Source organism: Austrofundulus limnaeus, unplaced genomic scaffold (genome assembly GCF_001266775.1).
Source record: "Austrofundulus limnaeus strain Quisiro unplaced genomic scaffold, Austrofundulus_limnaeus-1.0 Scaffold145, whole genome shotgun sequence".
In the NCBI taxonomy this organism is placed as follows: Eukaryota; Metazoa; Chordata; class Actinopteri; order Cyprinodontiformes; family Rivulidae; genus Austrofundulus; species Austrofundulus limnaeus.
Window position 1 is genome coordinate 382,470 of NW_013952547.1, and position 13,728 is coordinate 396,197.

At 38.3% G+C, this 13,728-nt stretch overlaps 1 protein-coding gene across 5 annotated transcripts in view; it reads left to right on the plus strand.

The window, feature by feature from the left end:
• gabra3 (gamma-aminobutyric acid type A receptor subunit alpha3) overlaps positions 1 to 13,728 on the plus strand; it is a 134,848-nt gene that overhangs the window by 37,320 nt on the left and 83,800 nt on the right. For all 5 annotated transcript variants that reach the window (XM_014016428.1, XM_014016432.1, XM_014016431.1 and 2 more), the window contains exon 2: positions 5,466 to 5,574. In XM_014016428.1, the coding sequence (XP_013871882.1) occupies positions 5,489 to 5,574 (86 nt within the window). In that variant the 5' untranslated portion in view covers positions 5,466 to 5,488. The remainder of the gene's footprint in view (positions 1 to 5,465; positions 5,575 to 13,728) is intronic.

Genomic DNA, 13,728 nt, shown 5'->3' on the forward strand with positions numbered 1-13,728 from the left:
CGCCCCGCTCTACACGCCTGCAACAGAGGAAGTTAGTACAAACTTAATGGCTCAAAGACTGGCTAAAAGTGTGCAGCAGCGTGGATACAACCGCAATAAGAGTCAGATTATTTTGAAACTTAAAACCCTAAACAAAGTACTTGGATGTATTTTGATCTGTGTGGCATAATAAGAGACGAGTCATTCTGTGACTCATCAGCAGCTTGAATCAGAGCAGCTGAGTTTTTTTCCACACTTCKTTTAATACCGTACYGAYTAATGTTCTCTGAAAGCATATGTGAACGTAGTAAGAGGGCATCTCCGTTGGTGAATTAAGAAATGTCAACAAGGAATGGGCTGTTCGCCTGTCTTCGAGACCAAACAAGAAAAAAGATGAGCTAGGGAAGCTATGATAAAGCAGATGGAGACAGATGAAAGTGGCATATTATTCTGATAGGTCTGGCACAGTACAATAACTGTAGTCGTGAAAAAGTGAATTTCAGGCATTGCACACACCCTGTGGCACTTTCTACAATCCAAACTGTTTCATGTACCTTACCTTTTTATGTGAAAAAGCCCAAACACTTCAGCACTGAGCCTTTTATAGATTGTTTTTTGTTTGTTTGTTTGTTTGTTTTTTCCGTCCAATCAAACCTTTCCTTTCTGCAGTTTTATCGAAGGAGAAATGCACAGAGTTGTTTAATGTGTCGCACAAGTAGAAGGGGAACGTGCAGCTAATGAATGGTCAATGCTCGATTGAAGCAGCAGAAGGGACCCAGTGGGGGGGACGTTCTGCTGGTTGGAGGGGGGGCTGTGGTGCAGTGTGTTACGAAGCAACTGCTGCAGAAATAACCACAAAGCAGCGCTGGCAGCAATGACGTTTTTGGTGAGTGTGGTATTCTCAGCCAGTTGTTTATTTTTTTTATTTTTATTTTTTTTTGGGGGGGGGGTCCAATTCCACAGTTTGCTTTGACGGAAGCAGTTTAAATGAAAATAGGTTTTGGAGTCAACGTGCTGAGAAATGTTAATGTTGGGACATTTGGTCTGCAAACTTTACTGGCTGTTTGTTTTTTTACCTCTCACAAAACCTTCTTTAAATAAACTCAACCCATTGTAACACAAGTTGTTACATTGTGATATTGAAGTATATTCAATTTAAAATTATTTTCAACAATGAGGTGGCACCCTCATTAGGCACTCTTTTTTTCACCTTTTATCAACACCATCATCATTGTTGGGCTTTTTGGAGAAACTTGGGACACTCTGTCTGCTGTGACATTTCAGAGTGAAGCCAATAAGGTCATGCAACAACTGAACTGTTCTTTTAAGATTCACAAAAACCAGTTCATATCAGAGGAATTTATGCTAAAGATGAGCTGCCAATGGGGTAGTATCTGGGTTGTATCACTCAACTGGTGAACATCTGACTAAACTAGGGTTCAGCCATGTGATGACATATTCTTGTGTTTGACCCATTATCACTATCAGGTGTGTGAGTCCAGTGGTGAAAGGCAAACAAACTTATTAAGTCACCTGAAACACCAACATAAACCAGAGTACAAGGAAAGCCAGAAAAAGTGGACCAARGCCACATCAGCCACATGCAAGTGCAGTTGTCATCTATTAATCGTCATGTTAACCGTTACTGGCTAAATGCCACAATTAATCACGATAAATTTGTTTGCCGATATCACTCCAACCCTAGTGAAACAAAAAGGAGGTCAGAGTTTTGGAGCCTTAAGATCACTAAAAATAAAAAGATGGTAAAACAAAAAAGGGTGCAGAATCTGAGAAAATTTGTTTTCATAGAACTAYAAGAAAAAAATGAGTTCATTAAACAACACAGCTCATTTCTTACAGCTTGTATAAAGACTTTGGGCTTCTTTGTTCTGCAGCTCCTAATCGATATTAAGACAGCTCTTTTAAAACAGTTGCACCTCAGCTTCATGACAAATGTAGTGCAGCAAGAGAGTAACGGCATTAATAATGCAAACAGTCTCGCATTGTAGTATAAGATCAATTCATTTGTTTACTTCTCCTGTGATGATTTGGGTTCTGCTGGAACACAGAGGTCACCGGTTCCCCTGTGGAAAGACTTTGATCTTTAAAAACACTCAACTCAAACACACACTGAAAGCCTTTTAAGTGTGACACAGCTGCCATGTGTATGTGTGTGTGTGTGGCTACATCAGTCACTTGGCTTTTTTTTCTCTCATTGTTTTTTTCAGCTGCATTGAAAATCAGGTGCATACATTTCAGAGCTCATTTATTTTTAATGAGGGGTCATTTAATTTTTCAGTAAACTGCTGGACTGCAGCCTCCCTGTAATTGACAACAATTCATGTGTGAGGAGAGGCAGTCAGTGTGAAACAAGAAGAGCAAGGAGGGAAACAAGGAATCTGCCTGTTTCTCAGTTTAACAGATATGRCTGACTCGTGTTTACCTTTTTTTTAATCATAAAATATTATTGTTATTGAACTGCTGAAGGCAGCATGACGACTCAGTTGGTAGAGCTGTTGCCACCCAAAAAAAAATGTTGCCAAATCAAATCCTGCACAGGGGACCTTTCTGGGTAGAGTTTGTATATTCTTTCCATGTATGCATGGGTTTTCTCTGTGTATTGCGGTTTCCACCCACAAACCAAAAACGTGACTGTTAGGCTAATTGGTAGGCTAAATAGGCTTCTTTTTTGTTAGGATTACAAGTATTACAGTAATACTTACTTTTATAAGTATTACTTGTACATTAGGTCTGTAATGTTAAAAAGGTATGCTTATTACTGTTTAGGTGCTGAATTATTTGACCAATAATAAGGTATTGGCTGTAATATAATTTTATTTCCTCCAAGGATTTAGACCTGAGTCACAGGTGAATAAAAATGACAATRCAGGCAATTTCTCAAACACCCGCCKAGCTGCAAGAATTCAAACTTCAAAAGACTTCTGCATAATGTTGGATGATGAATGCACTGAACCTGCATGAGGCCTCCCTGAATTCAGAATTAGAGCCTCAGTAGGTCTTCAGAGGTTGTTTTTCGCATCATAGGAGCCTTAAAGTTCGCTCGGTTCAGCTACATTTTAAAGGATGCCCCACATCTTTAACCCAACAGGGATGGGTTTAACGTAGCTTCTTACTGAAAAGAAACTTTTTGAAATTACTGTAMAACAATTACCAATACTTCCTGTACAGGGTGGTGTGGAGATGGTGATGGTGGCCATTGGGTGAGAGTGGGGTACATCATGGGCAGGTTCTTGGTCCCTCATAGAGGTKGTGGTCTRCTCCAGGGCAGCTGTGGCTACAATGTAGCTCACCACCATCAGTGTGTGAATGACTGTAGTGAAAAGAGCTGTGGAGTCCTTARAGTTGATAAACATCTTATAAGTTCAGCCTAGTTATCATTTATCTTTACTGCTCTGCTGATAAAAGAAAAACTTCCTGTACTACAGAGCAAATTCAACCTATACTAAGTACCTTTAGCTTAATTAAACTAAAGAAATGTAATCCTGATTACTARTAGTATAAAGTTGACTTTAAACCAATCAACCCAGGTTTTCTGGTGAAGTAGGCGGAGCTACATCAGAGAGACAATCATTAAGTTAGAACAAAAGCTAACATAACCAAAGCCCCTTCAGAATTAAAGGCTAAAATCATATTTTGATGAGAGACAAAGTTGACATTATATTGTACAATATTGTTTTGTACATGTGAATATCTGTGTTTATTTTCTAATATTTTCTGTGCTTCAAGTTTGTTTGAATCTTTCTAATGTATCTTTATTGTCCATGTATGCCTCTTGTCTTGCCTAAATTTTAGACCATTATCTGTCAGTTTGGCTGAGTTTCAGCCATTTTTGTTTTTGCTAAGATRCATTTGCTCTGGCATCATCTTGAATCAGGCTATCTCAAAAAGTTAAGCAGTTGTAATGATTACTTTCTGAAAAAGTTCAACTCCGTTCAGTGATTACTGAGAWTAAACAGAAAAGCCAAACTACACACAGACACACACATGAACAAAAATATTASTCCTCTTTTGCCTTCAACAGCAGGCGATAAAAATCTTTCTGCTGCCACATCATTAAAGCAAAAGTAGCTCAAACCAAAAAGGCTTTTTTTATTGAACTAACTGCAGCTGCTGCCTTTTTATTAAGACATAAAATTTTAATATAATCCTGTTTTTATAATACATTTTCACTCTTTGTGCAAAAATAAACACTTTCAGTCCAGTGAGTGGACTCATTCTGAATCAACCAGTCTCTGTAATGTTGATTCAAAGTCTTAGAGTTAACTTATGATTTAATCGGGTTTTCAGATATTTTTATAAAATCTCTGTGGAAGTTAGAGTGAGCATACRGACAATTTTCTCTTCATTTTTATGATTAAATCACATTAAATCTTTTGGGTTAGAGGGAAATGTTTCGGATCTTAAAACAGAAGTAAACTTTAAATATGAGGTCAATACTTTTGTTTACACTTTGTTAGTACTAATGACTTTGTAATTCAAAAAGTCAGTAGGGTTGGGCAAAATTGTATCGTGCAATCAGAAAAAAACTTTTTTCTTCCCAGTGTTGGTGATTGGCTTATGTGACCATTAATCCAGAAAGAAAATGTATCAGCTTCACACTGATAATCCCAAACTGAGCTGAAGTTAGACACAGGTCTTATTGAGAGACTTGGATAAAAACTAAATAGTATCTCCTGTCTCAGCTCTAACCTCTGTAAAACTTTACGGTTTTCTTCAACCCTCATAAAGTTGACCTGGACCCAAATAAACACTTTTTGATTTGTGTCTCTCATGAAACGGTTAATGTCATGCTGTCATTGATTGGATAAATGTGAAAACTGAGGGGAGGTTAGGGATAGGTTCTATTCAGTGTACGAACAACCTAAAGAACTTTAGTTTCTGAAAGATTTTCGAGGGTAATCAAAAGACACTTCACCTCCTGTGTTGAAAATAAAATGTTGAGCTGAAACTCTACTGAACYAGTGGAAACTAAGCTGTGAACTGCCTGTTTTGCAGGGGTTTAGAAGAAAACTGAGCCCTATATCTGTGAATTGGGTAGAAAAGGACAAATTTGGTTACAAAATGTGTAAAAAATCAAGAATCCTACTATTATTTTATGTGAAAAATTAAAAACATCTCCAAATACCAGTTCATTTATATGCTGTAAAACATTCTGTGACCCATTTAATTTGATTATATTTTGGTCTATCGTCCCCAGCCTCATGACTTCCAGTTTTGTCTCCAAAGACATGAAGAAAATCGAATAATCCACCTCTATTTAAATTGACCACGCCCACATGCGCTCGCGCTTGAGGCACCTTATTGTATGTCCACCGTCATTAGCTGAAGCCTGTGGCCTTCGGCTGAACAAACTGGCCCAGATGAGCAGCAAACTGAGGGGGCGGGACAAGATGTCTGTCAATCACACTCTGCTGCTACCTGTTAAGTCCTTGTACTTGAAGCCATTTCTCTCYGTTTCCCTGCAGGAGCTCTTCTTCGCCGAACCAACATGGCCGCTCGATTGTGGAAAACAAAATCCCAGGACCTGATCTTGTGGGTGTTTCTCCTTCTTCTGAGCCTCCTTCCTGAAGTCAGGTACAACACAGCGTGCCCTGTCTGCTGTCATCCTCTCTCTTCCCTCTGACTCTTAGAATAATTATCAATCAGGCTTGCTGCTGCAGAGCAAATAATGATCTAACAAATGCTGTTAGAAGCAAATGTTTTCAGCTGTCACTGTCAGTTTGTCAAATTAAGTGACCTGTAATGGTAAAGGTCTGCCTCCTGCAGAAGAGAAATATACCAAGTCTTGTTTTAAATGTGGCTTTAAAAAAGATATATACATAACTGAGTTAGTCCTCACATCAATATGACACCACCTCTGCACCAAAATCCTCTGACTGCTGAATTCATTTGCATTGTGCATCACACCACAGCTACAATTGTCCATTCACAGCATTTTCACTCCTGCATCCTGTGCACATTTTTTTTCAGTCTGTATGTTAGAGTCAGCAAAAAAATAAAATAAAAATGCTCCGGCACTTCTAGAATTCATTTTCATAACACCTCCTTATAATTTGAAATGAAGAGATTGCGCGAGGTTGCCATGCTTTGTTGATAAGGTAAGACGTTGTGGCAGACGGTGACGCTTCCAAATTTGCACAGCGGGGAAAATAAGAAGAAGAAGAAGAAGAAAAAAACAGCCTAACGGGAGAGAATTGAAGCTGGAGCAGGAAATCAGGAGGCTGTGACAGGGATTAGCTCGGTTTGCTTTGTCCTTGTGCCACTTGGCGTTCCTTGCTTATTAGGAGCGCACATTCATTATGTTTCCATGTATTAAATGTGGAGATGAGGCCAAGAGTTGACGCTGGCCAAACCTGGCAGGAGATGGTTCACAACAATATGTGTCCCGGTGGTTCGGTTGCATTAAAGCGCTGCAGAATAAAGGCTGATAAAGGCCAACAAGGCACTAATAAATCCCTGCTGGTGTCTGAAGGAAGGTGCAGAATCCTGACACTGTTTTCTGTCTGTATTCAGTTTTTAATATTTATTTTTATCCTATTTTTTTCTTCCATTTTGGTGTAGGGGTGCATGATTGCAGTTTTATGGACGATCACAGATCTTTRAAAAGTCAGACCTGCAGATTCTGATTTTGGCAGATGATGATTTTTAAATAGCTGACGCTGTTGTTATAAGATCACAATACACCTTCAATGTTCCARTCTTATTTTATTGAAAAACATTGAGCAATACCCTTGAAACAATACAAACCTTTAGCTGGACATCAGGTAGTGCTCACAGCAGAGCAAAAGGGGACAGTGGCTGGTTTTCAGACATTTATGCAGGTAGATGAGAAGCCGAGCTTTTCCACTGATCTTATAGAAGGGTTGGCCGATCTCCCAAAATTAGGGAAATCGATGCCAATAAATTGTCTGTTTTATCGGAGCACCCCTAATTTGTTGCCTACCATCTGTAGGATCATCTTTGATGCAACTCAAATGCAAAAAGTAGCTGTAATAGTTGCGTCAATTTTCCAATTCAGTCATATAAACTCAACTTCTATTAGCATGGGCATTGTTTTTAACAGCTTTAGTTATTCAACGTTTCTGCATTCAGACTGCAACATGGTTCAACATGACCATAAAATCTGAGAGGTGGTTTTTACTGGAGCTCGCTCTACATGCATCTGACATAGAAGGAGATGATATTGTGACGTTATTTTCTCACAGCCTTGCATTTCGTCGAGTCAGAGACAAAAACACTGAAGTGAGACTGAAATTTATTCGAAGCATTGTGACAGTTTCTGAGGTTCGACTTGTGTTTGTTTACTCGCCAACACTTCTAAAAAATCAAAGATGTTTTCTTGTAACTATCTTGGATGATGGTGACATTTATATTGTTATTTTATTTTTTTTTTTTTGGAGGGGGCCCTTAACTATCAGTAAATTCRATGAAGGCTGCCTGTGTCTCCGCTAAAAGTGAAACTGCTAATGACTACTTCTGTTCGCTCCCTCCTAATGCCTCCAGCTTTCCAAAAATGTCAACAAATGCAGCTTATTAGATTTTGTCTCGAATTAAAGAAACACTGGAGCTTTTTTTTAAGCCACTCGTTTTCTTGTCTTCAGAGACCAAAGAAGCACAAGAGAAGGTACTTAACAGATATGGAATAAAGAATTGAGTGATATGATACGTATCAGGAATATCACCACAAGATATGACATTTTGCAATACTGTAAGCAAGGAACATCACCATGCATTACATGAATAAAATCAGATCAAATTCAGCTTATTTTTAGGCAATCCTTAGGCAAAGTGATGTCAGTGATGAGAAGGTATGTTCTAATAGAGCTCCAGTGTTTTCATCGTCACAGAAGCCTTCGTTCTCTACAACACTAAGAGGGCACATGTCTTTGCAAAGGATTGAGTTATCTTGGTTCCACGACTTAACTGGGCAGAATAACTGGCTTCACATTAGCGTCTCGCTGTACATCATTGTGGTGTCWAGCCATGTGCTTCAATATTCGTTGTGTTACTTGGGTGTTTGGCTCTGGCAGATTTTGCAAACAGCGTAGCTTTTATCAGTCTTTACTGACCTCTTTATTTTGAAACCTGAAATGAATCCACACTATGGATGGGCCATATTGGCAAAAAAAATGTATCATAGTTAATTGTGGCATTTAGCATATAAGAGTTAATAGATGACAATTACATTTGCATGTTTTTGAGTCTAAATTAGTGACACTGTTGTAAAATTACACTTACAAATCATCAAACTAAACTCTTCATTTTAACAGGTTAAATTTGTAAGTTGTTAAATAAAATCAACCTTTTCCACAATGCTGATTGGCAGCATATCTTTAGTRATACAATACACCACTGGCTCACATGTGCGCTTGATAGTGAGAGTGTGTTGCACATAAAAATACACCATCACTAATTGGTGCTAATTGCCAAATGGCAAATAATAATTGTTGACAGATTTCCTGATTATTTAATCACAATAGCATTTTGCCCAACCCCAGTTCACGTCGCAACTTTGAAGGCAGCGGGTGTCGGTCTAATCCACTCAGATTCARCCATCAGTGCTTACTATAACGTTTACTCACAAGGCGGCCTCCACAGGTCATTGGCGCTAATAAATAGCGGTCCATGAGGTGTCTATTCTTGATAAATGTCTATGCTCATGCTCCTCAGGAGTGAAGGAACCAAATGGCTGGTTGAGTGCTGCCAACTAGTGGTCAGAGACTAAAATACACTTTATTATTTTATACGCTTTCATGAAAGTTTACATTTTAAACCTTAATTAAAAATTGATACAGTGCTTTTGAGAATATAGTTGCACATAATGAAATGCCGTATCAATATTTTCTTATACCCTTATTAATCAATCACTTGTGTTTAGAAGCAGGAGACAAAGTCAAAGTTTGTGCATTGTGACCTCTTAACCACTTTAACCCACCCATATACAAATGATTTTTTTTAATCTTGAGATGGGGGGTGTATGCATCCAAAGTTGCCTGGAAAATGAAATTTAAGAGCGTGTCCATCATAGTTAGGGAGTAATCCTCCGCCTGTTCACATCGTCTCCGAATATCTGCATATCAGCAGAGCCATTTCCCTCAGAGAGCTGCCATCTCCCTGATACCCGCTGATGTTATCTGCAGACTTGAAATCGGCTTTACTACAGCTGCCGCACCAGAGTTTCTTAACAGATTAAGGTGTAACAGACAAATCCGCCATTTAAGGTTTTGTCATTCCGCACGTTCCCTTTTTGCTCCTACATGGAAACCTGGAGCTTATTGAAGCGTTTATATCCAGCAGCTCATGCGCCGAGGTGAAGCTCCATCATTTCATCAGCTCTCTTCGGCTTCTCTTATATAGTCAACACTTAACGGGCGTCGACAGCAAAGCCCGTCTTGTTGTCTGTTTTGTTTGTAATCTATTGCAGAGCTTCTTGCTAACGTGGCACATAATCAATAGCTATAAGCATGAGAGAGCTGTACGTACACTTCGCCAAATGATTGGCTCTGAAGTTGGCTGGGCTCTCTTCGCTTTCTTAGCCCGTCTCCTCATGAATTATTTATTGCGGGGCCGAGGGGGCCGAGGCTCACTCCGAGATGTGACCTGGTCAGCTGATAACGTTCAGCTTCAGCTTGTGTTGTCAAGGTTAATGTGTCGCAGGTCCAGACGGGTGTAATGTGTTCGTGGCTGAGCCGCTTCGCCAAATGAATGAGCAGGAAAATGACTTCTTGGTGCAGTCAGAGAGAAAAAAAACGTGTCTGTCTTTATGTGCACAGGCAGAACTGTAATGTTTGATTATACTTTTTACAGCTAGAGGGACCTTTGTTTGTTGTACATTTTTAAGTATTGAGTCGTGTTATTGAACAGCTTCAGCTYAGAGACCAAAAGCTGTTTGATTTATTTTGTTTTTACAATTCCAAGGCAGGTGAAGTGTTCATCAGATACTTCATTAATGCAGGACATCTTGTCAAAAGGGATCCACACTCTAGCAGCCTACAACCTTTAAAATAAATGTTCAGGGGAATCCCTTCACAGATTTAATACTACTCAAAGAGGTGAATTTATTCAACCTTTCTCTTTGTTTGCTTGTYCTGCTGTGCTGCGATCATTACAGCGATTACATTTCGAGTAAAAAAAAATATTGTTGGGTATGAAAAGTTTGCTCACATGAGGTCTCACAGACCTGGTCTCATCTCTGCTGAGCTTGTTCTTCACTTCAACCTGGACCCTTCTGTGTTGCAGAGATCAGGGTTGACTCTACCTCAGCATTATGTTCTTTGGAACTGTAGCTCTGTTAATCAGAAATCTAATAAAAAATATGATTCAGACATGGTTTTAAAACATTAACCTTAAGTATTTCACTTTGGCAATTTTAGGAGAAAGAAATATATWAATTTGGAGTATTAGGCTACATTTCCAGACATAAATGACTCAAATCTGTTTTTTATGACAGTCTGAATGGTTGTTGTTTTTCTTCTAACCTTTATGTCATTAAGGTAGGGCTATACAGATCAATACAGAAAATTTTATTGATGCAAAATTTGTGCAATTTAAAGCTGGAATTCCTCACATCTTCAACTACAGAACAGAATAGGGGTGTACAAAAATATCGATGCACTGAAATATCGTAATATTTTATTTCCTGATACTGTATCGATTCTCTAAACCCCTTCATGTCAATGGTTCATTTTTGTGTTGTAGTTTATCCTCCAACCACTATTTGGCAGCAGTCACTTATTAGCCGAAATGTCCATATTTAAAGTGTCTCGTTCAGGACGCTCTCTCTCCCATCTGTAATCAGCCTTCACGTTACGAAAGGCAGTGCAGGTACGCATTTGTCYATCACCCTGAGCTCAAAGGGGGTCCCAGAGGGACGATACCGAAGTAGCCAAATGCTACGACTATATGAAACAATGCATTGAAGTGACTGGTGTATTTACGCTTCCCCCGAAACAGATGACATCTGACTGTGTGCAGCAGCTTCATGCTATCTGTTTACTGAACTGAAGATATTGTTGTGTTTTGGATGACCATATTTTTATAATAAATCAATATTAAAATATAAAAGCTGCCACAAGTATATTTTTAAACTATTTAATGGCACATTTGGTCTAACCATTGAAAACATGAATGAAATAAGAAATATAAAACAAAAATATATATATAAAACATACTGAGTTTTTAAAATATGGAATTTTTGTACAAAACTTGGCAATATATCGCAAAATATGGCCAAATTCTTGCCAAAACACAGCCTTAAAACAGAAGTCCAGTTGCTCATTCATTTTTTTTTATTTTTCTCATTTTTATGTCCTGGATGACTGAGAATTTACACCAGCATATGATACTAACGCYGGTATACCTGCTGGTATGTGTTGGATCATATTAGTACAAGCATGAAGGGATTGATACTTCTGTTTGTTTCTTGGCTCTACTTCCAGTGCATCACCGTACTGATCTCACCACTGTTCCTGCTGTTTTACTGCATAAAAGACTGAAGAAATCATAAGAGAACATGGCTTGTTAAGATTCTGTTTATCACTTTAAACACTCCTTGCTGCRATAGAAGACAGCACCTTGCCACAAAGCACTGATCTGTTGTTCAGACGTGTCTGAATCCCAACAACAAAGAAAGATTTCACATCCAGACACATTTTGATGYATTGTATTGTGACTTTTGCATACGATTATGCAAAAATAAAATGCTTTGGTAGGATCTCAGGTCATCAGTAATCCTCTCTGTAACAGATAACTGAAACATGATTTTAATGTCATCTGGTTGGAGCAGTTTAATTTCAGAGTGATGCAAACTTTGGTTCATTTTTCATCACTGTTTTGTATGTTTTTCACTTACACAAGAAGCTCCTCTTGACTGATTATTTTTAATATTAATTCCATCCATCCATAACTAAGAATAAGAGCCATGTTTTGTTTGTATTTTGTAAATGCTTAGCCAAAAATGGTACATTTTGATAGCATATATGTATGAAATATACCCATGTATTTCTTAAAATAGCTAGGATTTCAAAAGAATGTAGTCAGTCTTGGTGAATTATTTTAAAAATACAGATGTGCTCATTCATTTTCCTGTTGGAGCTGTGTGATCTTTGTAAACTGACTCCACACTTGATCTGGCGTCCTGCAAAAACAGACCCAGGTCGAATTTTACTGAATGGCTGTACACGCTGTAAAGTGAATGCTCTCATTTAGAGATTGATTCCAACACAGATTATTTTGACATCAGTCTAATCAATCCCTGGTATGTGCTGCAAACTTTATTAGCTGATTCTTGAAACCAGTGTTGCTTTTGCTTCCTCTGTTTACGTGATAAAAAWGACTCGATAACAAAAGTTACTCAAGTCTCAATTTAAACAAAAAATGAACATTTAATAAAACAAATAAAACATTAACAATGGATAGCAAACAATGCAGAACTTTTAAATATATAAGAGTAAAAAGAAACAATCTGAAGTTAAGATTATTGGTGAACGCATGCACACAGGGTATAGTCCAGGGTCACCCTGGAGAAAACCCACTCATGTACAGAGAGACCCAGAAATGTCCCCAATTGGGATTTGATCTGGCACCCTTCTCGCTGAGAGACGACAGCTCTACCACCATCCTGCCCCAGGATCATTTTTGAAGTTGTTTTTAAAGACTACATGCATTTGTCATAATGCTGGGAATAAAATGTTTGTTTTAGGTTTAAAAAAAGAGGGGAAGGAAAACTAGAAGGTTGTACCCCTACTTCAAAATGGTCGTGCAAGTTGCTCGACTTCCTCCACTGATGACGCCATCTCACTTTTTAATTCTGACTGGAGAGAATTCCAGWGAGCCACGCTTCAAATGATGTGAACAGTCATTAGAAAACTGAGATATTCTAAAGTTCAGACTGTGAGAGTTAARCAGTGTAACCACCAACCACTAATTACTTCAGCGCTTCCATCAGTTTTCTATTGATACAGTGTGGGTCTGATCAATGACGTCCTAAGTCACCAATCACCAGACATCCTCTGCAGGTTTGAATCAAAACGAAGCAAGAATGRATTTCAGAGAAGCTGTCCGATCGGCTGATCTGAATGCAGAAACTATCCTAAAAGTGTCACTTTTCAAAAGGTGCTTTTGTGGCTCGAACATAAGCAGTGCCTTTCACTCATTTTTGGAAAAAGCCTTTTTGAAATCACAGCATGTAAATCAGAGAGGAACMTTCAGCCGTAGCCTCCACACTCCAATCTCCCTCAAGTAGAATCAGAATCGTTAAGCTTTRGACAAACAAGCCTTTAAGTACAGCCTAAGATCCCTTCACCTAACACTGTCATTTTAAATGTCACGTAGGCTCACTGTAAATGTTAAAAGAAAAGGTTGGCTTTGTTTTTACAGAAGCTGATTCATTGGATTCACTGGATACAGTTGTTTTATTCAAGTGTTATGCATAAGCCTTTTTTGTTATTGCTGTTGGCAAAGCAAAAATAACTTGTTTTAAAAAAAAAGCTAGCAGCAACCTTCCCATTTTTCTTTTCTTTTTTTTTTTCCTGAAAATGCCACTGTTGACAGGTAAAGTACATTTGTTTCCTTGGTACAAATATGAACCTGTCTTTACAGAGCCTCTCTGTTCCAAATATTAAATCATAAAATATAAAAAGACTGAAAATGTGCAGCAATAAAAGAATGCAATATTACCCACCTGAGCTGCTCGGCACACAGGCAAAAAATAAATAAATAAAATAAATA